The 24467-nt window shown below is 42.4% G+C and overlaps 1 protein-coding gene across 13 annotated transcripts in view; it reads left to right on the top strand.

The window, feature by feature from the left end:
* The window catches only part of SMG6 (SMG6 nonsense mediated mRNA decay factor), a 220316-nt gene that overhangs the window by 105688 nt on the left and 90161 nt on the right, over positions 1-24467 (top strand). For all 13 annotated transcript variants that reach the window (XR_004972925.1, XM_036341029.1, XM_036341028.1 and 10 more), the window contains one exon: positions 6308-6509. Coding sequence is in view for 12 of the 13 variants with exons in the window: in XM_036341029.1 (XP_036196922.1) it covers positions 6308-6509 (202 nt within the window). In the remaining variant the exon portion in view is untranslated. The remainder of the gene's footprint in view (positions 1-6307; positions 6510-24467) is intronic.

Here is a 24467-nt window from a genome sequence, read left to right as displayed (position 1 = left end):
TATCACACTGTTGGATTGGAGTACTGTTAAAAAAAAAAAAAAGCTCCAGAAATTCCTGGACTTGCTGCTTTTCCGTGGCTTGTCTTGAATAGTCTACAGAGCATGCTGGAAAAGGCTTATAGGAAGCCCTCTGAGGTGCTGTCACATAGGGAGATATAGGGATATATAGGGAGTATGCAGTAAGCTAATTTCCTCAGGGAGCCAACATGTGTTGACCCTGTAGAATGAGATAGAAATTCTTGAGTTAAGAAAGAGCTAGCTCACTCACCCTCATAGGGCAGTTCTGAAATAAGAACTAATCCCAAATCTAATCGGCACCCCTTCAAGGACGCTTAATACGTCTTCCCAGAAGGGCATTTTAGGAGGTCACTAAGTAATAGTCCATCAGCACTTCCCTGAAGGAAGTGGTGGTGACTGTGGGAAGCCCCTTTGCTACCCTGGCTCCCCATCCAGTCTCCCTGGCTCCGGGTTAGGGCGTCAGCACTACAGCCTGGCACCAGGGGGTTCCTCTTCCTCCAAGTGCTGAGTGTGGGCACATGTGATCTCTCCCACGGCAGGAGCCTCTATCCCCTCCCTACTCCTCCCACAGGACTCCTTGTGAGAGGAAGGGGTGTTGGCCTAAGGCTCCAGTCTGACCCCAACAGGGTACAGCAGCTGACCCCAGGGAGAGTACTTTCCAGCTCTGGGTTGAGGTTATTTGGGTCCAGTGTGTGCTAAACTAAGAAGACGTGTTGGAGTGGTTACAGCTAAAATTTAGAGAGGCAGGAACCGTGAGAATCCGCACCAGGGAGGCCGCCGAGGGCTCCACTCATGCGGTGGAGATGTTGAGGTCCCCTGGGAGCTGCTCTTTCCCAAACACACAGTGCTGATGGGTTTAACACACCATACTGATGTGACAGAAGCTATACATATGAATGTAGCTTGGGAGAACTGAAATCAAATAAGGCACTGACCTAGATAGTGGTTGAAGGAGGCATAGTAGAGATACTTGAGAAATCGTGGAATGAGGTTACTGTGACCTGTTTGCCATCGGGCTCCAGCTGCACTTCTTAGGACATGGAGAAGTTTATGTTCTTGGAGGAGCGTGGGGTGTCTGAGCTTCAGAATTTGACTTGCCATATTGGACAAAATTAATTTAAGTTGGGCACTCTCCCAAGGGCCCAGGTTGACTTACTGGATTAAGGTTCACTTTGCTATTAGTTGCTCATCTCCTGCAGTTTTCTCCATTTGGGCCAAAAGTCCTCCAGGGCTACAATGGTCTTATGTTGGCCATTGAACCCTATGTGGAGAGCTGTGGACTAGACCGGTGGTTGGCGGACCACTGGTGGTCCATGAGGTCCGAAAGGTTGCTGACCGCTGGGCTAGAGTATAATGCTCCATAGGCAAACAGGTTTTAGGAGACGATATTGCATATCTTTTTTAAAAAAAATATTTTTATTGATTCAGAGAGGAAGAGAGAGGGAGAGAGAGATAGAAACATCAATAATGAGAGAGAATCATTGATTGACTGCCTCCTGCACGCCCCCTACTCGGGATCGAGCCCACAACCAGGCATATGCCCTTGACCAGAATTGAACCTGGGACCCTTCAGTCCACAGGCCGACATTGTACCCCTTGAGCCAAACCAGCTAGGGCATATTGCATATCTTAAGAGCATTTCTCTTGCTATGGCCTTTTGTCTTTCCCCTTTGTGTCTATAGTCCATGGGCTTTCTCTTTTTCAGCGTCCTTGTGCCTAGTTTCCATGCCATCTTGTCTATATTTCCAGAGCTCCTCACCCCAGGAACCAAAAGACCCAACTCATTTGCCATCTGTACTACTTCTCTGATCTTCCATAGCTCCGAAACACAATGCAGGGCTTCTTCTCACTCAACTCTTTCCGGGTTTGTTCTGCAGCTGTGGAGTTTGAATGTTAGTGTTTAAACAAGCTGGTATTACACAGGAAATGGCCACCTCCACAGGCCCCTGCAGGCTTGTAACATGGGGTCATTGTACTTGATATTAATCACCAGTCAGCCTGTTCCCCCAGTAAAAAAAAAAAAAAAAAAAAAAAAAAAAAGAAGGGGTGTGTGAGGGCTCAGTCTTCCTTAGACTTGCCAGAGGATGGCCTGAGCCTTGGTTAGGCCTTAGTACTCCACTCTCCATACTGTCTGCCCCCTCAGTCACGCCCTGTATGGAGCTTGCAGAAAAGGTCCCACCCGACCTCTTCCCTATAAAGCTGGCAGAGCTGCCTTTTGTTCTGAGTTCTAGGAAGGAGATAGATTGTTGTGGTATAACTTCCCTCACATATCTCATGCCTTCATCTTTCAGAGCATGTTGTAGTCGAATAACATCTTACATGAGAAAACGCCAAAATTGTAGAAACACAGAAATCCGCTGGTCCACCTGAGACCAGGGCTTCTCAGTTCCTTGGACTGAAGCTACTTTTCTTATGTTGTTTGCAAAACTAACTCCAGCCTGAAGGGTTAATCTGAGTCCCCAAGTCAATATCCCCCAAACAACCAGCCAAGAGTGTGTGTTGGTTCATTTCTGTGAAATGTGTTTCCCCAGTCACCTGGGCTGGCCTGGGCTGCATTGTATCGGCCAGCAGCTGCACTGCACTCAAACTGACAGCTACATTAAACCTTGGAATTCTGAGCAATAAAAAGTAAATTAACTCTTATTTTTTTCCTTTCCTGGTGGAGTAAGTGAATGCATGTCTGTGGAGAAGTGAGTGAGCCTTGGTCCTGAGTGCGTACCTCTAACTAGCCACTGCTGGTCTGTCCCAAGCTAGGATCTGGTGTCCAGCCAGGGGTCTGCTTTCCTGGTGTGTGGTGTGTTCTGTGAGGTTGGGCCACTGGGTCACCCTACAACTGCTGATCCCTGCTCACTAATCACATCACAGCTGCTGAAGGCTCCCTTGCCACCATTCTGAGAGCCATAAACGGACTCACTCATTGGACTCAGTTTCATACTCTCTGTCTGCTAGGTGAAGAATGCACCCTAGCTTTAGTGGGATTTTGTGGGCTCTGGGAGCTTCCCCAAAATATGAATGGGGACCAGAACAAGCCAGAGGGACTTGCCTGAGCCCATAGCACTCTAGAGGGTTCATTTAGAACCAAAGTTGGTTTGCAATTGACTGGAAAACCTTTTGATGTGTCATTTCCAAAGCATTTCTAAAAGATTGGGAGCTGTTTAAAGCTCCTCAGAGCCACCAGAATTTTACTTTGGGCTCAGCCCAGGCCAACCTTGAATCCTTAGACTCCAAGGGCTGCTGTGGGGTGAAGGTTGGAAGGCACTCCTAACTGGGATAAGGAACTAGAGCAGGAAAAAGCTAAGCTTTTCCCCTTCTACTCAGGAAACCCTGTGTTCACCCACGGAACTGACCTCTCAGCCCGGAGGCCTGATTGGGGTAAGCTGAGGTGATGATATTCCCCAGGTTCCAGGAATTACCTCATCCTTTTGCAAATATCTTAACTTTGGGGTTTAGGCATCTCACCTCTTCCTTTGAGTGTTAGTTTCCTAACACTCCCCTCTTCCCTGCCCTCTGTGGAGAGTCACCATATGGCCCATGGGTGCCTAGTTAGTTGTGTTCTTGTCTGTGGTGCCACTTTATATTTCTGAGTTGGGGACTCAGGACACACCCTATGTCTTCTGGCACCAGCTGCTGTCTTACACATCAACACTGTGGTAGGAGCTCTCATCCACTTCATTTTTGCAGGGAGTCTTAAGATTTTGGCACAAGGTGGGTGGGTAGTAATGGGCAGAGGGCAGATGTGGGCAGGGGTCCCTTGTGGTGGCCAGCAATCTCTGGGAGGAGTCAGTTTTGGTTTATCTGAGCCGTAGGGGACCGGGGAGCATGGTAATGAGAACCACATGGTATCACATATTTCTTCTCTTGGATCCAAGATGGTAGGGGTAAGAGGATAAGAGAGGGATGTGGGGCCTCCCACTGTGGCAGCCATGGGTAATTTTCTGCTGCCTCTCCCTGGCTGGGGATGCTGCTGCCCACACCTCCCACCCCCAACTACATCCTGAAGCAGCCTTGACCTGCACAGCACCAACCAAGGCCCCCAAGCCAAGAATTCAGCTGGGAGACTTTTCACCTTCTTCCTTCTCACTGTCGTCTTTCCTGTTTATTTTCCAAATTGCTGCTCTGCAGCCGAGCAATGCCTGTTGGCCAGAGCTCACCAGCGCTGTGGGATCAGACTCAGGCAGTGGGCTCAAGTGGCCAGCAGGGCACTGGGGGAGGAAGCAGGGAGCTGGAAGAGCTTCCCTGTGCGTCTCCCATGGGCAGCGCTAACCTCAGAGGCGGCCCTGAGCAGCCCTATCACATCCGGTGCTTGTCTCTGCAGCCGGGACTGGAGGATAAACTATCAGAGCTGTGGGGCAGTGTATCATTCCTCTTATTATTTTCTTCTCTGCAGATGGGGTCGTGGAAAGTTCAGTTCCTTTTAACCCTCGAAGTTCTGTTTATTCTACAGCTGGTAGCCTGAATGCGCGTTTCCCATTACATCACAAAGGGGCTCAGGCAGATCTCTGCACAGAAACGTGTTGCAACTGTTTATTTTTTTCCATATTTAAACATTTCTGACAGCCAAACCCAGCTGAGCCAAAAGATGGAGCTTTGTGAATGAGTCTGGTTGTTGGTGTCTGTGCAGAGAGAGGCTTTAAAAACCCTTGTCCCTCCGGTGATTCTTCCCAAACATGTTCTTTTTCCTGGGCAAAGCCTGTGAAGCGAGTTACTTCTGCTGTACACGTGTGTTGATTATGTGCCGTTGTGTGATTAATGGGGCTGTGTTCCGCCTGGTTCCCAGGACACTCTTGAAAACAAGATGTTTCATTTCATTGCCTTTTCCTAGTGCAGTGATTACAGTAAATAAACCAGTTCAGGCTCCTTCCACCTGGATCCAGTCAGGGAGTCCCCACACCTCTGCTCCACTTTCTCTTCCAGCATCACCTTCAATAGCATGTCCCTTGAATGCCCTCCTTTCTGCCATCCCCCCAAGTTCCTAGCCTCCAGGAGCAACAAATTGCTTAGGTCTGAAGCCCCTCCTTAGCAGATTTGGCTCATGCGCAGTTACTCGTCTGGGAAGATTCTAGGATGTATCTCATTCATATACCTCTTTTTGCTTCTTGCCTCTTGTCACTCCACCTCTTGAACCAAATTGTAAAGCTTTTTCTTTGTAATTCTTTTATGGGTCTCACTCCTTTTGGAGTACAATTTAGCATTCATTAGGGTACTTGCCTCTTCCAGCCTCCCTGGTTAGGTTGTCCTCTGGGGAAGAAACCTAAGTCTGTGGACTTGGCAGGCCCTGGATCTGGCCATTTTGACTATTTGAGCTTGTCTTGGCTTGTCAAAAGAAAGTTGTAAGGATCCTTAGCTCCCATCAAAAGAGGAACCTGAACCACAGGAGATTTTTGGCAGTTGATGGTGACAGAGAATTGAACCTTTTTATAATTCTGCCCTGGAGTTTGAACAGGAGAGAACCAGATTTTGCATTTTCAAGATTTATTCTCAGGTTCACCCAGGACCTGATGATATGCAATTAGGATGACCATCCATTCCAGTCTGCCCAGGACTGAGGTGTTTCTGGGAATGTGGGGCTTTAAATGCTAACACTAGGATAGTTCCAGGCAAACCATAATATTGATTACCCTATGTCTAATTTTCTACAATCGAGAGGAAGGAGAGGGAATAGGATGGCCAAGATAGTGCTGATACGGTTCAGCTGCTGAAATGAATGGGAAGCTTGGCAGGCCAGGAATGAGGTTTTTGTTGGATGTGTATTTAATTGTTTTTCTGCTTATATATAGGAAGAGATTTCTAAAGCATTATAAGACGGGTAAAAGCCCACAAACACACGAATTCCCTGATGTGACTAGCCCCTCTGGCTGTGCAGGAGGAGGGAAGATTGGAGCTCTGTAGCTGTCTGTATGGCATATACTTGGCTGGACAGGAGTGGGGGAATTCTGGGAGCTGCCTCAGGCACTGGGTGTCCAGAGTGTTTGAGTAAGTGTCTTAGGCACACTGTCTGGAAAGGTGACAGGACCTGCATTAGGCAACTGATTCTCTAAATTCTTCTCTCTCTCTGGTTAGGATTAAAAACTCCCCCTAATCAATTTTAACTTTACACGGATGGACACACATTCACCAGATTGCTGCCAAGGGTGCAATTTTGTATCCTAGTTTTTTGGGTAAGATTTTCTGGCAGATGCCAGTCATAGACAACATTTGCCATAGGTACTTCCCTATTCACAAGTGCGTAGAATACTTGAACTGGTCCCTCTTTAGAGCTGCTCTTCTTTTCTTACCTTATTTCTCACAGGGTTGCTGTGGATGTGTGGTCGATGCTGGCTGATTTCTGTAACATATTGACTGCGGTGAATCAGTCTGAGGTGCCACTGTACAAGGACCCTGACGATGACCTCACCCTTCTTATTCTGGAAGAGGATCGGCTTCTCTCGGGCTTTGTCCCCTTGCTGGCTGCCCCTCAGGATCCCTGCTACGTGGAGAAAACCTCGGATAAGGTCAGCCCCAGGCCAAACATCACTCCCCATTCACCCTTCCTCTTAATTCTCCAGACTTTTTTATTCTTGGGAAGTTTTCTGTGCAAACGGAACATGATTAAGTCATTGAGAAGGGTGTTAAGGGAAAATATCGACCTTTTAGCCGCTGACATCCAGCTCTGTGTCCTGAAGAAAAAAAAGCCCTCTCGACTTCCTTTGGTGTGTGTGTGTGCTTGCTGGCATGTTGTATATACGATCATTTCCTCACTTGTTTAAATAGTCCAGCTTGTGTTGGCAGTGCTCTCACTCAACTCCAAATGGTTTGCATCATGCTTAAAGCACCCTCCTTCCTCCCCCCTTCCTCCTTCCCCCCAGCCACAAAACTCTGCACTAGGAAAACAGCCAGGGCTTTTTCCCTTTTCTAAGGAGGGGAGTGATAAATAGGTGACTAGAGAGAAGCAGACACCATGTGTTAACTTACAAAAAAAACTTTTAGGAATATGAAGCATTCCCCATTCGTTGCCTGGTTTCTATTTTTCTTCCTCTGAGGACTGATTTAACCTGAACTTTTTTCTTGTCTGTCTGTTTATAGAAAACAAAGTCCATTGCTGTTGCCCTGGTGGGGACTGTGGAACTTAGTCTCTGTTTAACAGTTGTGTCTTTGGCCAGGTGCAGAGAGTAAGGCAGTACATCTTGCTTTACATTCCCATGTAATAGTTGCTAGACTGGAGAAGTAGCACCCACAGACCCTAGGAGCAGAGTCTCCTGTGCTGTGCAGGAGAACCCTGTGACTGAGCTCTCTGTGGAGTTGTTAGCATTGTTTCCTGGGAGAGAGGCCTTTGGGGAAGAGTCCACAAATGGCTCCTCAGAAAGAAGTCTTTTGACTTAGATGAAGTATGTATAGAGATGTGGGTAGATTTTTTTTTTAAGACAGTAAAAACTAAATTCCAGACAAATATAAGATATTTTATATTGAATATAAATTACAAATATAAGATATTACAAATATAAGATATTTTATATTGAATATAAAAAATTTTAAACTTGTTGTTAGTAAAAAAAAACAGTATAAGTTCCTTGTAGACAAGTAAAAAGAACATTTATTTACAACCCCTCTACCCAGAGGTTACATCACTGTTATTTTTGCTGATCATACATAATCATACTTGACTAATAATATACACATACGCTTTTTAAAAAATAAAACGGGGGGGTTCATATTATACATACTATTTGTAATCTTTTTTTTTTACTTAATATTTTTAATGTATTTTTATATGGAATCATTTATATAATCCCTTAATATTCTTTTATATGCCAATTATTTCTTTAACCCATTTTTGCTTCATTGAACCAAAGGATTGTTCCCAATTTGTGCACTATCAATAGTGAAGTAATTCCTTATAGCAGAATTTTTTATATATATTCCCTTTGGTTAAATTTCTGTAAGTAGATGAAAGTTCTAGACATTGGCATACCAAAAGTCCATATTCTTTGGATGCATTTAATGGCTAGTAGATTTTGGGAATGTGAAAGCAAAAGAAATATTTATTTTATGCTTTTCCAATGAAAAGTTGGAATGAAATCTTGCTCTTCTAGTTTCAGAAGGGAATAAGAATAGGGAGTTGTAGTACGTGAGACTGAGGACAGCTAACACAATGTTTACACTTTGTAAAAGATGTTCAGTTAGAAGAGAAACTGGAAAACCCTGGCTTGAGTCAGGGGATCCTGGTACTATTCTTATGTGATCACAAGGTGGTCTTGTCTTCAAGGATGCTTTTGAGGGTTAGCTCTTGGGTTAGCTATATTTTAGTTCAGAACAAGAAGGAGTCCTAACCAGCATCAGACTTCCTAAACCCTATGTTCTCATCAGCTCTCCCCGTGTTAGTGTATGATACATGTATATAAGATAGTATATAATATGATCTGATATAATAAGATATATTTGTGATAAGTATATGATCTAACGCAGCCGTGGGCAAACTACGGCCCGCGGGCCGGATCCGGACCGTTTGAAATGAATAAAACTATTGAAATAAAAGACCGTACCCTTTTATGTAATGATGTTTACTTTGAATTTATATTAGTTCACACAAACACTCCATCCATGCTTTTGTTCCGGCCCTCCGGTCCAGTTTAAGAACCCATTGTGGCCCTCGAGTCAAAAAGTTTGCCCACCCCTGATCTAACCAGAGAAGAACACAGAGCCAGCTGTTCATGCCCTCTGCCTATAGTAGTCATTACCAGCAGCTGTCACTCATTGAGACTAAGGTAGATCTCTGCTTTAGGGATTGTGAAATAGGCATGTCAAATATAACATCTCCAAATCCAGACTCCTGAATTTTTCTTTCCCAAACCTGATCTTTCTTTAGTCTTCCCATCTTGGTAAATGGCAACTTTGACTTTTGAGTTGCTCATATGAAAATTCTTGGGGTTATTCTTGGTTCCTCTCTCTTTCTCACACCTCCATAACTAACCATCAGCAATTCATGCCTCTTCACTTTCAAAATAAATGCAGATACAGCTCGTTCTTTCCACTACTCACTCTAGTTAATTCATCAAAATACCTTCTAACTGGTTTCTCTAGTTCATCCCTCCTCTTACTCCCCAGTCAGTTTTCAGCTCAGCAACTGGAATGATCTTTTTGAAACATGAATAAGATCATGTCACGTCTCTGTTTAAAACCTTCTGATGACTGTTCCTCTCACTTAGAATAAAAGCCAAAGTTTTAACGGCAGCCTACAGTGCCCTCAATGATTTGATGCTACCTACACCCTCTTAACTACCTGACCTCAGCTCCTACTGCTCTGCATACCCAACATACTATAGTCACATTTGCATCCTTGCTGTTCCTCAAAGATGCCTAAGAATCTTTGCACTTGCTTTCTTCTTAACCTGGGACAAACACTCTGTCCCCAGATAGCTGTGTGGCTCTCTCACTCCGTTTTAAATGCCACCTTGTTAGAGAGGTCTTCCCTAGTTACTCAGTATAAGATGTTACCCACCTTTCTTTTTCTTTTATTCTGCTTTATTCTTCATGGCTGGGGAAAAATAACATCTCTTGAATATCTAGTGTGTATCAGCCCCTGGCCTAGGTATTTCATTAAGTCCTCACAATAAGCCTACCAAATAAGTGCTAGTACCTTCTTTTTTTTCTTTTTTCTTTTTTTTTTTTAAAGAGGTGACTGAAGCTCAAGAGAAGAGTGGAAAATGATGAACTCATGGATTATCTCCATGCCTCTCCTGGAAGATTAGTATAGATGTGTCAGAGAGAGTCCTTAGGAACTTGACCTTTTAGAAATCTGAAAATGGTAGACATTTTCTCCAATTTCTTGTGTTCACTCCCAAGAAATGTAAAATATCTCAAGGACTCTTCAGTAACAGCAACATGAGCAATGTCATTGCTGGTCAAAATTAATCACAAGTTTGGTCTGGCCTTGATGCTCATTCAACAGATAATTACTGAACATGCCTACATTACACTGTCTTACACATACAAAATGAAAGATCCAGATATATAAGGCAGAGATCCTCCTAGTTTGGGAGGCAGTTTGTGACAAATACAACCATATGAGAAGGAACATAAGTTAATTTGAACCTATAATTAAGGATGAACTCTTGAAATTTTATTGAGCTTATAGTATCTCAAGACTTTGCTTAAGGAGTACTGATTTGGCATTAACATGTTGTTGTATTTCCAAGCATGTTCTATGGCACTCCAGTTTTGTAAGTTCTTAATTGTTGGCTGAATGATCCTGTAAGTTAGGGTAAATAAAGCAGTGTTAAACAGGACTCATTGCTACAAGACTTCTTGGAGCTTTTTAATATAGCATACATTGTGAGAAGGATAGCCTTTGCAGTCGTTTCCAAACTTGCTTCACTCTTAATCTTTTTGATTTACTAAGCACCTTCAAGGATTAGTGTTCTGTCTAAAATAAGAAAATCTTAGTAGAAAACCCAGATATGAGATAAGCAAGCAGTGAGAAAACAGGTTGCTATTGGGATTATCCAGAAGTAAGGAAAGGAGTACATATTAGGCTAAAAGCAATAGAGTGGAGCTGGTTACATTTTGAGAGAAACATCACATTGCAGATTTGAAACCAATTAGAGCCAACTAGGGGGAAGAAAATGATCTTAAATTCATTGAGGGCTGCTAGGCACCCAATTCCAGAGGTTAAGTAGCACATTCAAGATCATATGGCTAGTAAGGAAGTCTAGATTAGAACCCTTATTGGTATCACTTTAAAACCTTATGTTTTGATGAATGATTTGATGTCTAGGATTTGCTTCAGAATAATCTGTGGAGGGGGCTAGATAGGAATATTAATGAAAAAAGGTCAGATACTGATTATTACTAAATATCAATCATTATTATTGATAACATATTGATCATTATTACTAAATCAGAGTAATGGGTACATGATATCATTATATTCTACTTTTGTATATGTATGAGTTGTCCATAATAACAAGTTTTAAAAGAAGTAATAAATAGCCATCCTGAAAGCAAAACAAGTAAAACTCATGTCTTCCTGCCATATTATACTAGTAGTGCTGAAGTGACTGAAAAGTAATCAAACCACCTATAGTAATAAAAGCATAATATGCTAATTAGACTGGACGTCCTTCTGGACAACCTTCCGGACGAAGCCAGGGCTGCGAGGGAAGCCCGGGTCCCGGCGCCTGCCAGTGGCCAGAGGGAAGCCTGGGTCCCAGGGGCCAGAGGGAAGCTGGTGCTGGCAGCCGGGGGAAGGAAGACCTACTCTTGCACGAATTTGTGCATCGGGCCTCTAGTAATAATAATAAAGTTAAGCTATTGCAATCACTAATCATGTTCTAGGCACAGTGCTAATCTATTTACATGCATTTCTCATGGAAACCCCAACAACCCTATATGCCAGTGGTTCTCAACCATCCTAATGCCGCGACCCTTTAATACAGTTCTTCATGTTGTGGTGACCCCCAATTTCATTGTTACAAATTGAACATAATTAAAGGATAGTGATTAATCACAAAAACAATATGTAATTATATATGTGTTTTCTGATGGTCTTAGGAGACCCCTGTGAAAGGGTCGTTCAACCCCCAAAGGGGTCGCGACCCACAGGTTGAGAACCGCTGCTATAGGCAGATAGGAAAAGTGATTAAAAAAGGAACTGTTTTAGGAGAAAGATGTTGAGTTTATGTTGTGCCTTAATATAAAAAAAGCTTAATTATCATCTTCAAAAAATATGCATGTGACTGTATAGCTGTAGGCGATACTAAACAAGGATCTATTTAGCAACAGGCCCATCTTTCCTTAGGCTCTAAAGCTCTAGTTATTTAATGGATACCAAAGCATTTATTTTATAAGTGGTCATAAGCATTACTCATTTTAGCATCCCCAGCTAGATTAATCTTCTGTGATATTCTTTGTTTCTCTCCATATTATTGTCTGACCAAGAAGTAAGTGAAGAACTTCCCAACAAGCTAATACTGGGGCCACTCTTTGGCTTGATAGAGAATAAATTATTTTTCATTGTAAGGTCAGTTGTAAGTCTCACATCCCATCCCAATCATCCTTACAGTCATCTTTGCTTTCTGTCTGGATTTGGGATCCCAGGAAACTTTTTCATTAAAAATATATGTAGGTGTGCTATGCCGCTGTGGCTCAGTGGTTGAGTGTTGGCCTATGAACCAATAAGTCACAGTTCGATTCCCCATTAGGGCACATGCCGGGGTTGTGGGCTTGATCCCCAATGTGGGGTGTGCAAGAGGCAGCCGACCGATGATTCTCTCTCATCATTGATGTTTCTATCTATCTCTCCCTCTCCCTTCCTCTCTGAAACCAATAAAAAATATATTTAAAAAAATAAGTTTAGAGTATCTGACTTTCAGCAACTCCACTCTCTAACCTAAAATAAAGTAAATTAAAATGTGTAATTGAGGTTAAATGAGGCTTAAATTATCCAACTTTTGGAAGTACTAGCTTATCTGCTTATTTATTTATTAAATGACATTTTGGGCATATTATTTGTTGTCACCACCCTAAAGGGAGTGAGAAGGAAGCCAGGTGGTGTGCATCTCAATAAATGAATTTATTTTCTACATTTCCTGTTTTATATATAGTAGAGCTGCTATACCAGAGCTAGTTTCCCTTGTGCAGCCTTTGTTTCACATAAATGATATGGCAATTTCTGACCTCCTTCCTAGAGCTGTGGCCTCTCATATCAAGAAGAAATTCTGCTCTCTGGCCTCTTCCTTTGGGCCTCTTTGAACTGTTGATTATGAGTGGTACTGCTTTGTAGCAGTGAAAAAACTTCCAAGTAGTGTTCTGCATCTGCCCCATGTCCTCGCACTTTGTGGTAGGCAGACTTTGTAGTAGGTAAACCAAAGGTGACCCACGTTTTAATCCCTGAAACCTGTTAAATGTAACCTTACAAGGCAAAAGGGCCTTGTGTGTGAGATTAAATTAAAGCTCTTGAGATTGGAAGATGATCCTGGGTTATCCAGGTGTAATCATAGGGGTCCTTATGAGGAGGTAGGGATGTCTGAGTCAGAAAAAGGAGATGTGATGATAGAACCAGAGGTCACACAAAGAGATTTGGAGATGGTATGCTGCTGGCCTTGAAGATGGAGAAAGGGATCGTGAGCCAAGGAATGCAGGTGGCCTCTAGATGCTAGAAAAGGCAAGGAAATAGATTCTCCCATAGAGCTTCCAAAAAGAACACAGTCTTGTCAACACCTTGGTTTTAGGAATTCTGACTTCCAGAACTGCAAAATAATAAATTATATTGTTTTAAGTCATTAAACGTGTGGTAATTTATTACAGCAGCAGTATGAAACTAATACAGCCTTCAAACTGGAGAATTTTGCCAGGCTCTTCATTGTTTACTTCTCCTGCAGCTTTCTTTTTCTTTTAACCTTTTAAATTATGAATTAAAAATATGAAAATGCAGACAATGAAGACTCATCACAAAGTGAGCAATGGTATAACCACCAAGCAGGTAAAGAAATAGAATGAGCCCTAGCCAGTTTGGCTCAGTGGATAGTGTCAGCCCTTGGACTGAAAGGTCCAGGGATGAAGGGTCCCAGGTTTGATTCTGGTCAAGAATGTACCTCAGTTGCAGGCTCGATCCCTGTCTCTGGTCAGAGGCGCACCAATCACATCGATGTTTCTCTCCGTCTCTCCCTCTCCCTTCTATTCTCTCTAGAGATCAATGGGAAAATATCCTCGGGTAAGGATTAACAACAAAACAAAAAAGAAATTGAATGAGACAAAGGTGATTAATTACCAGTTCCATTCAGCTTATGTTGGAGGTCCTAGCAAGTACAGTAAGATAAAAAAAAGAAATAAAGTATTAAAAAGATTATTGAAAAAGAAAAAAGTAAAGCTATCTTTATTTGCAAATAATGTGGTACATGCTTAGAAAATCCAAAAGAAAAAAAGGATAAATCATTAGAATTAATAAGTGCATTTAACATAGTTACTGGAGCCCTAGCTGGTTTGGCTCACTGGATAGAGCATTGGCCTGGGGACTGAAGGGTCCCAGGTTCGATTCCGGTCAAGGACATGTACCTTGGTTGCAGGCACATCCCCAGTAGGGGGTGTACAGGAGGCAGCTGATCGATGCTTCTCTCTCATCGATGTTTCTAACTCTCTATCCCTCTCCCTTCCTCTCTGTAAAAAATCAATAAAATTATTTTTAAAAAAACAACATAGTTACTGGATATAAAGTCAGTATACAAAAATCAATTCCATGTTTACAAACTAACATCAAACAAAAGAAAGTTTTTTAAAAAGTTGCTTTCTTAAGAAGGGAAGCTGTGAATTGGCTCTTAATGACGTCCTAGCTATCTATCCATCTGGCAGTAATTCTTTATGTTGATAGCAGATGGATGGCATTTTCCCGTTTAATCAATATTGACTGACTGCTGTGCATCAGACACTTTTCTAAATAACAGCCATAGCAGTGAATAGTAGACAGAGGAGGGATCATGGAGTATGGGGGATACACTCTGTGTAATCAGTTTGATCACTTCACTTAGGACATTGGAAGTAAAGCTACCTCAGAAGTCTGTGCTTTTTATAGTTAATTATAAAAATAATCTTTGTATTATAAAATAGATATTCATTTTTTTTATTTTAATATATTTTTTTTATTGATTAAGATATTACATATGTGTCCTTGTCCCCACGTTACCCTCTACCGCCCACCCCCCCCACCCCCGCTCATGCCCTCACCCCCCCGTTGTCCATGTCCATTGATTAGGCCTATATGCTTGCATATAAGTCCTTTGGTTGATCTTTCCCCCTTACCCCCACCCTCCCCTACCTTCCCTCCAAGTCCCGACAGTCCAATCAATGCCTCTCCGTCTCTGGATCAGTCCTTGTTCATCAGCTTATGTTGTTCATTATATTCCACAAATGAGTGAGATCCTGTGGTATTTATCCGCTCTCAAGTTCCATCCCTGCTGTGGCAAATGGTAAGAGTTCCTTTTTCTTCTTCCTCTTCTTAAAGAATACCTTTCAGCATTTCATATAATGCTGGTTTGGTGGTGATGAACTCCTTTAGCTTTTTCTTATCCGTGAAGCTCTTTATCTGACCTTCTATTCTGAATGATAGCTTTGCTGGATAAAGTAATCTTGGTTGCAGGTTCTTGCTATTCATCACTTTGAATATTTCTTGCCAGTCTCTTCTGGCCTGCATGGCTTCTGTTGAGAAATCAGCTGACAGTCGTATGGGTACTCCCTTGTAGGTAACTGACTGTCTTTCTCTTGCTGCTTTTAAGATTCTCTCTTTATCTTTTGCTCTTGGCATTTTAATTATGATGTGTCTTGGTGTGGTCCTCCTTGGATTCCTTTTGTTTGGGGTTCTCTGCGCTTCCTGGACTTGTAAGTCCATTTCTTTCACCAGGTAGGGGAAGTTTTCTGTCATTATTTCTTCAAAAAGGTTTTCAATATCTTGCCCTCTCTCTCCTTCTGGTACCCCTATAATTCTGATGTTGGTACGCTTGAAGTTGTCCCAGAGGTTCCTTACACTATCTTCATATTTTTGGAATCTCTTTTCTTTTTTCTTTTTCGGTTGGGTATTTTTTGTTTCTTTGTATTTCAAATCTTTGACTTGGTTCTTGGGATCCTCTTTTCTGCTGCTGGATCTCTGTAAATTATTCTTTATTTCAGTCAGTGTATGCTTAATTTCTAGTTGGTCCTTTTTCATGTCCTCCATGGTCTCCCTATACTTATTGAGGGATTCATTAAATTTATCGGCGGTTTCCATAAAATTCTTGAAAAACCTTATAACCGTGGCCTTAAACTCTATATCCAATCGTTTGCTTTCCTCCATTTCTGCCATTTGTGACCTGTTTCTTTGTTTCCGCATTTTGGCAGCTTCCCTGTGTTGATAGAGTGGCCCTGTGCGCCAGGTGTCCTGTAGGGCCCAGTAGCTCAGCCTCCCCAGTTACCTGGGGTGGACACTCTTGGTGCACTCTTGGTGCCTTGGTTGTTGTAGAATCACTGGGAGGAATTGACCTCCAGGCCAATTGGCTGTGAGAATCAGCTGTGTCTAAAGTGGGAGAACTTCTGTGCTGAAGACACCCTTCTGGGGCAAGACTTGCTTCAGTGGGGCTTTGGTGCTCACTGAGTCTGCTCCCTGAGTGTGTCCCTTATGGATCTGAGGAGTTGCAGTCTGGATGGACCCCCTCTGACCACTGGGTACAGTGGCTCCTGGATCTAAGGAGGTGCTAATTCAGCCTCTGCCTGGGGCCACACAGCAGGAGCCACGAAAAGGCTCAGCTGTGAAGCAATGCAAGCCGCTGCGGGGCCTTGGGCCTTCTCTTGGAAGTTCCAGGTCTGCCTGGTTCGGCTGCAGTTAGGTACATTCACATGCAAAAGCCTCTGCCGCAGCCTGGGTGGGGCGGGGTCTCAGGGAGTCAGAGGGCGGAGAAAGCAGCCATGGCTGATTCTCCGCCCGGAGTCGCGCGTCTCAGTGTTCCGGTAACGGCTGCAAGCACCTCTGAGGGAAAGCCGCCCTCAAGTTCGCTCGCTGCCGGACAGACCAGCCTCTCCCCGTATGAGTCCTGGGTCCCCAGAGACTTCCCCGAACCGGAGTTCAGAGCAGTCAGGAGCTTGTGACTCAAAAAGACAGCCGCGTCCTCAGGCGCCACCCCCTTTCCTCGCGCGCGCGAGCCGCCGTACCTCTGCACTTCACCTCCGCAGCGCCTCTGGCTCTCAGCGTGCTTTTCTTTCCTTCTAGTTGTGGAATTTACACTCAGCCAGCCTTCCTGTTGTTCTGGATGATGTTTGCTCAGTCCTTTGCGGTAATTTTCAATTGTTGTGTGGGGCGATAATTTCCCGGTGTTTACCTATGCCGCCATCTTAGTTCTCCAATAGATATTCATTTTATAAATACTAGAGAAATCAAGGTTAGCAATAAGGAAAAAAAAAAATCCTTGATCCTGCCCTAACTGGTTTGGCTCAGTGGATAGAGCATTGGCCTGCGGACTGAAAGGTCCCAGGTTCGATTCCAGTCAAGGGCATGTACCTTGGTTGCGGGCACATCCCCAGTAGGCGGTGTGCAGGAGGCAGCTGATAAATGTTTCTCATCGATGTTTCTAACTCTCTATCCCTCTCCCTTCCTCTCTGTAAAAAATCAATAAAAAATATTTTTTAAAAAAAGATCCTTGATCCTTGTATAATGGTTGGATAGGTGGACAGACAGATGGACAAATATGAAATTTTTTGCTTTTTAACAGAAATAGAATCAAAGTGTATATACTGTTTTGTAATCTACTTTATTCACTTAGCAATAAATATATCCTGAATATATTTCCATGTTCACCTACAACATGAAGTGTAATGGCAGCATTATATCAACTTCTTTGGACATAACAAAATATTTGTTTAGTCCCCAATCATTAGACATTTTAGGAAGTTAATGATTTTTTCAGTTTTATAAATGATGCCATCTCAAGAGATCTTATACAGAAATCTTTACATATATTAGTTCATAAAATAAATTTTCTAAGTGGAATTAATAGGTCAAAGAGAGTATGCAGACTTTTAAGTCTTTTGATAGATAATGCTGAATTGCCCTCCAAAAAAAGTTATAACCGTTTAAATTGCAGAAAATGAGTGTCTGTGTACTAGCATTTTCACCAATCCTGAATGGTTTAATATTTTTGTAACTTTGCTAGAGATGTGCAAAAATGGCATTTCACTGTTCTTCTTTTCATTCTTTGGTTACTAATTGGGTTGATTTTTTTAAAGTTATATGTATTTTTACATATAATTATATTAAATTGCCTTATGTTCTTTGTCATTTTACCATTGGAATGCTCATTCATTTATTTCTTAATGATTTGTAAAGTTGTTTGTGAATAACTTTCGAACTTTTTAAAAAATGTTTTTATTGATTTTTTAGAGAGGGAAGAAGGGAGAGGGATAGAGAGATAAAAACATGGATGAGAGGAACATCATCAATCGACTGCCTCCTGCACGCCCCCTTCTGGGGATCAAGCCTGAAACCCAGGCAGGTGCCCTGATCTGGTTGGTATTGAACCTGTGACCTCTTGGTTCATAGGTTAATGCTCAACCACTGAGCCACACCTGCCAGAAGCTAGACACTGTTTTAATGCTTTATATCTCATTTAAATTTCACAAAAGCTGTATGGGAATTTGGACGATAAGAAGAATTTGCTCAGGATGGCAGCTAAGAATAAAGGAGTCAAATCTGAGCAATCCACATCTAGCGCACACAGTCTTAATTGACTATAAATACAGTAGAACAGCGGTTGGACAAGCATATTACTTAGTGCTTCTAGTTCTCTTTCCAGCTTTGACAGTACTTTATTTTCACTGGGAGGTTGATTTCTCACCCAGAGCTTGGGAACTATTGACCTGGTTTAGGGAGATAATTTTCTGGTCTCCCATAATAGTTTCTGAGGATGAGAAGTAAAAAAAGTTCATGTTAGGGGAATGAATGCTCAGATTGCATTTATCTGCTTCTTTCTCTCTGAGTTGGATGCTTTTCAAATCTTGGAATGTTCTGGGAACATCAATTTTCAACCTTTTTCATTTTGTGGCACACATAAACTAATTACTAAAATTCTGCAGCACGTTAAAAATATTTTTTTGTCAACCTGACAAAAAAAAAAGTATAATTTTGATTCATCACACCAGACGTTTGTTATGTTGGCTATTGTCATTTTTTTATTTATAAGACAATCTAAGGGAAAAGAGGTCAGTGCCCCTGACTAAATAGTCAAGTATTGCATGTTTTAAAATTCTTGCAGTATACCAGTATGCCTGGTATGGCACAGTCATTGAAAATCGCTGGTCTAGAATATGTGTCTTTGGAGAGAGAACTTGATTTATTTTTGGCAAACCCATGAAAGTGCTCTAAGAGGGACTGAATATATATGCACAGGATGATATGCGTCATTTTGGAAGTGTGTCTAAAGGCAAAAGAATCTAAGAGTAGTGTTGAGGAACTTCCAAGGACAATGCCCTGCCCTCCAGACTTTGCAGGCAAGATGTCTTATAGATAAACAGTGACTCTTGGGGATAACTGATACATAAAAACCAGAAAGTCTGCGCTGTAAGCATGCCTTCCTATCTACATGCATCCATACAAATAGTCTTTGGCTCAAGACTTAATAAATATGGGCCATAATAAAAACTGAAATTGAAATTTATAACAGGAAAATGTATAAATACTTACCTATTGATTGACATAATCTTCTGCCTCATACTTCTGTCCCATAGCTTTTTTAATTTTCTTTACTAATCTTTCCTGTATGTAAAAGATTATATATTATATTTTTACTTCATAACTTTACCTGAAAAAAAATGTTTAATTTATATCTTTACTCTATCAACTTGTTGATAATTTCCATATTATAAAATCATACATTGACTGTATTTATGTATGTATATACCTATATAAAGACCACCCCAATCAACATGTAGAATATTTCCATCTTCCCAAAATATTCCCGAGTGCCCATTTGCAGTTAATCTTTCTAGTCCTCCTCCCTGGCCCAGGGAACCACTGATCTAATTAATTTCATTATAGATTAGTTTTTCCTGTTCTAGAATTTCATGTAAATAGAATCATACAGTATGCCTTTGTTCTTTCACCCAGCATAATATCTATGAAATTCACCCATGTTGTGTTTTTCCAGTAATTCATTCCCTTTTATTAATGAGTAGTATTCCATTGCATGGATGTACCACAGTTTGTTTATCCATTCACTTGACATGAACGTTTGGTTGTTTTTAATTTTCGACTGTTATGAATAAAGATGTGTACACTAATGTACAAGTCTTTTTGTGGATATATGTTTTCATTTCTGTGGGGCAAATAGCTAAAAGTAAAATTGTTCAGCCATTTAAGTTTATATCTAGTTTAAAGGAACTACCAAACTATTTTCTGAAGTGATAACACCATATTGTATTCCCACTAGCAATGTATCAGAGTCCCTTTGTTTCACATCCTTGCCAACACTTGGTATTTCTAGTTTTTATAATTTTAGCCATTCTAGGAAGTGTGAAGTATCTCAGTTTTGATTTGCATTTTCCTAATTAATGATGAGAACTTTTTATGTGGGTATTAGCAATTCATATATCCTCATTTGGGAAGTGTCAAATCTGTTGCCCATTTTTAAAAAATTAGGATATTGATGTGTTTGTATTGAATTGTAAAAAGTTCTTTATATATTCTGGGTACAAATCTTTGTCAAATGTATTTCTGTGAGTATTTTCTTGCAGTGTGTGGCTGGCTTTTCTTCTTTTTTTTTTTTTAATATATTTTATTGATGTTTTTACAGAGGAAGGGAGAGGTATAGAGAGTTAGAAAAATCGATGAGAGAGAAACATCGATCAGCTGCCTCCTGCACACCCCCTACTGGGGATATGCCCACATCCAAGGTACATACCCTTGACTGGAATCGAACCTGGGACCCTTCAGTCCACAGACCGATGCTCTAGCCACTGAGCAAAACTGGTTAGGGCTGGCTTTTTCTTTTTTAAAACAGAATCTTTAAGAGTAAAAATTTTTAATTTTTATGAAATACAGTTTTTCAAAATTTTTCTTTATTATTAGTACCTTTTCTATTTTAAGAAGTTTTCTTTTGTCTTCTTAACTATATCCTTTTTAATTTTTTTTTCAGTGGTTTTTCTAGGACTAACAATTTACATTCTTAACTTTTCATTATATATTTAGGGTCAGTATTGTATTTTACACTTTATACCTTATGCTTCCTGTTTCCTGCTTCACACTGCAAATGAAATAACCTTAAAACAGCGTAAGTCCTTTTACACATCCCCTTTTGTTTTGTGCCGTTGTCTTACCTTTTACTTTTTATATGTTATAAACCCTGTACCATGTTGTTATTTCTACCTAACTGTTGATTTAAGTAAATTAGAAACAAAAAGAAAACATAATACTTTTATATTTACTTACTGGTACTCTTCATTATTTTCAGTAGATCCAAGTTTCCATTTGATATCATTTCCTTTGAGCCTATAGGACTTAAGCAGGTTGGCTGATGACAAATTCCCATAGCTGTTTATCTAAAAATTCTCCATTTCTTTTTATTTTTGGTTTTAAAGGATTTTTTTTTAACTAGATAAAAAATTCTGGACTGAAGTTTTTTTCTTTTAGCATCAAGATGTTATTATTACCTGGCATCCACTGTTTTCTCATGAGAAATCAGCATTCTTCTGTCTCTCTATGTAATATGTTATTTCGTGGGGGTTGCTTTGAATATTTTCCTTTTTCTTTTAAAGAATAGTTTATTGATTTTTTTTAGACAGAGAGGAAGGAAGAAGAGTAAATGTGGGAGTATAACATTAATCAGCCGCCTCCTGCATGCCCCCCTATTGTGGGAATCAAGCCTGTAACCTGGGCATGTGCCCTGACCGAGCCAGAAACCACAGGACAATGCCCAACCAATTGAGCCACATAGGCCAGAGCTGAATATTTTCTTTATCTTTGGTGTTCAAAAGTTTGTTTGGGATGTACATAGGTGTAGAGTTGGTATTTTTCATAAAATTTGGCGTGTCTTTCAAATTCTTTTTTTCTCTCTGCCTCAGTTGTCCTCTTTTGGGAATTCCAATTAGTGTATGTTAGAAACTTTGATATAGTCCCCAGATTTCTGAGACTTCATTTATCTTGTGTTTTTCTCTCTACTCTTTGATTAGTTTCTGTTGATCTGTCTTAAAGTTCACACTGACTCTTCTTCCATTTCCAATATACTTTTAAACTTAAACTTATGCTTAAACTTTTTTTATTTCATTATTTGGCTTTTCAGTTCAAGAATTTCTCCTTGGTTCTTTTTTTCTGTTTACATTTCCTATTTGTTTGCTCATTCAGATCATATTTTTCTTTAATTTTTTGAACCTCTTTCCCATTAATATTTTAGACATATTTATAATAGCTGCTTTAAAGTCTTTGCCTGCCAGTTCCAACATCTGGGGCATCTCATATTTGATTTCTACTGACTATGGATTGTATTTTCCTATTTTCTTTGTGTCAAGTAATTTTTTTATTTTTTAGAATCCTATCTAATAAAAGAGAAACATGGTAATTAGCGTACAACCGCTACCTTTCCCATTGGCTCATCAGGGCGATATGCAAATTAACTGCCAGCCAAGATGGCGGCCGGCAGCCAGGCAGCTGGAAGCGAACATGAGGCTTGCTCGCTTCAGTGACAGAGGACTCCAACGTTCCCCGCCTGCCTTGCCGGCCTCTGAGCTTGCAGTTTAAGAAACATTGTAACAAATATAGAAGCTAAACAAAACCCCAGAAACCTGCTTTCAGCCGGGCAGGCTCAGAGCTGGAGTTATACATTGTTTCGATTATAGAACCCAAACAAACCAGATACCTGCTTACAGCAGCAGAGGCCTCAGAGCTGGAGCCAGAGCTAAAGCTGGCCCAGAATAAAAAAAGAAAAAGAAAAAAAGGAGCAGTTGGGAGCTTCAGTCGGCCTGAAAACAGCCCTCAGCCCCTCACCCAGACTGGCCAGGCACCCCAGTGGGGACCCCCACCCTGAAGGGTGTGTGACCAGCTGCAAACAGCCATCATCCCCTCACCGAGGCTTGCCAGGCACCCCAGTGGGGACCCCCACCCTGATCCAGGACACCGTTCAGGGCAAACCAGCCAGCCCCACCCATGCACGAGGCCTCTATCCTATATAGTAAAAGGGTAATATGCCTCCCAGCACCGGGATCAGCGGAGCCGCGAGGCCTCACGGCACCGGCATCAGCGTGACAGGGGGCAGCGCCCAAACCCCCTGATCGCCCTGCGGCTCTGTGTGTGACGGGGCGGGGCCACAACCTCCCTATCTGCCCTGCTCTGTTCGTGACGGGAAGGCGCCCCAACCCCCTGATCAGCCCTGCTCTGTGCCTGATAGAGGGGAGCTCCCCAACCCCCTGATCGGCCCTGCTCTGTGCCTGATAGGGGGGAGCTCCCCAACCTCCTGATCGCCCTGCGGCTCTGTGTGTGACAGGGTACGGCCCTCCAACCCCCCCACCCCACGGGCCCTGCTCTGTGTGTGACGGGGTAGAGCCATAACCTCCCCATCGGCCCTGCCCTGAGTGTGACAGTGGCGGCGCCCCAACCCCGTGATCAGCCCTGCTCTGTGGGTGATAGAGGGCGGCACCCCAACCCCCTGATCCGCCCTGCCCTGAGTGTGACAGGGGGCGGTGCCCTAACTCCCCTATCGGCCCTACTCTGTGAGTGATGGGGGGAGCTCCTCAGCCCCCTGATGGGCCCTGCTCTGTGCATGACAGGGGGGAGCTCCCCAACCCCCTGATTGACCCTGCTCTGTGTGTGACAGGGTACGGAGCCCCAACCCCCCTGATGGGCCCTGCTCTGTGCGTGACAGGGGGCAGCACCCCAACCCCCTGATTGGCCCTGCTCTGTGCGTGACAGGGGGTGGCGCCGCAACCTCCCCATTGACCCTGCCTTGAGTGTGACAGGGGGCGGTGCCTCAACCCCCCAATCGGCCCTACCCTGAGCATGACTGAGGGTGGCATCGCAACCTCCCAATCTGCCCTGTTCTGTGCATGACAGGAGAAGGCGCCCCAACTCCCCTATCAGCCCTGCTTTGAGCCCGACCAGGGGCTACACCTAGGGATTGGGCCTGCCCTCTGCCACCCGGGAGCAGGCCTAAGCCAGCAGGTCGTTATCTCCCGAGGGGTCCCAGACTGGGAGAGGGCACAGGCCGGGCTGAGGGACCCCCCCTCCCCCCCACGAGTGCACAAATTTTTGTGCACCGGGCCTCTAGTTTTTATATAAAAGTTTATTTGAGCAAAACTGACCCATGCTGGGAAGCAAGCTCTCAAATGCTCTCTATTGATTTTTGTTTAAAATCACTAGAGATTGTGGATAATTTGTTAGAGAGATTCTGGAGCTTGTTATCTTCCTCTGGAGAGTTTGTTATTTGTTTTTTTTATATAGGCAGTTAAATTACTGCTTGATCATCTTGAACTTGTGTAGGATTGGTTTTTACACATTATTAGTGTAGTTGTGTAGAAACCTAGGATGTTTCCTAACTTCCAGTATCTTAGTGATAGTCAACCTCCAAGCCCTGACTACCTTGCAGATTTTGTTATAGGCTGGCTTTTAGGATCTATGATGTCGCTTTAGACTAGGTCTAATTCTAGGGTTTGGCCTTTCTGAAATCTTGGATTTAACTCAGAAGTGTTAAAATCTCTTTACACTGACAGTGTTGAAACTCTACCTCCCCCAGGCCTTAGGCAGGGTTCTTCCTCCAGCACTGCTAGACCTCTGATATTCTGTTTGTCTCTCAGCCCTATAGCACCTGCCATCTGCTAAGCATTTGGTGGTCTTGGCCTGCATATGTACCATAATTTTCTTGGGATTCAGCTTTCTGTGTTATGGTTGGAGAATTATTTTCAAGCAGAGGACTCTGTGATCACAGTCATTTCAGACGATAAGTACAGAGAAAGATCCTTTATTCTGCTTGTACAGA

This window comes from Myotis myotis, unplaced genomic scaffold (assembly GCF_014108235.1).
Source record: "Myotis myotis isolate mMyoMyo1 unplaced genomic scaffold, mMyoMyo1.p scaffold_m19_p_17, whole genome shotgun sequence".
Lineage (NCBI taxonomy): Eukaryota > Metazoa > Chordata > Mammalia > Chiroptera > Vespertilionidae > Myotis > Myotis myotis.
Note: the sequence above shows the minus strand (reverse complement) of the source record. Positions and strands in the feature narration are given on the sequence as shown.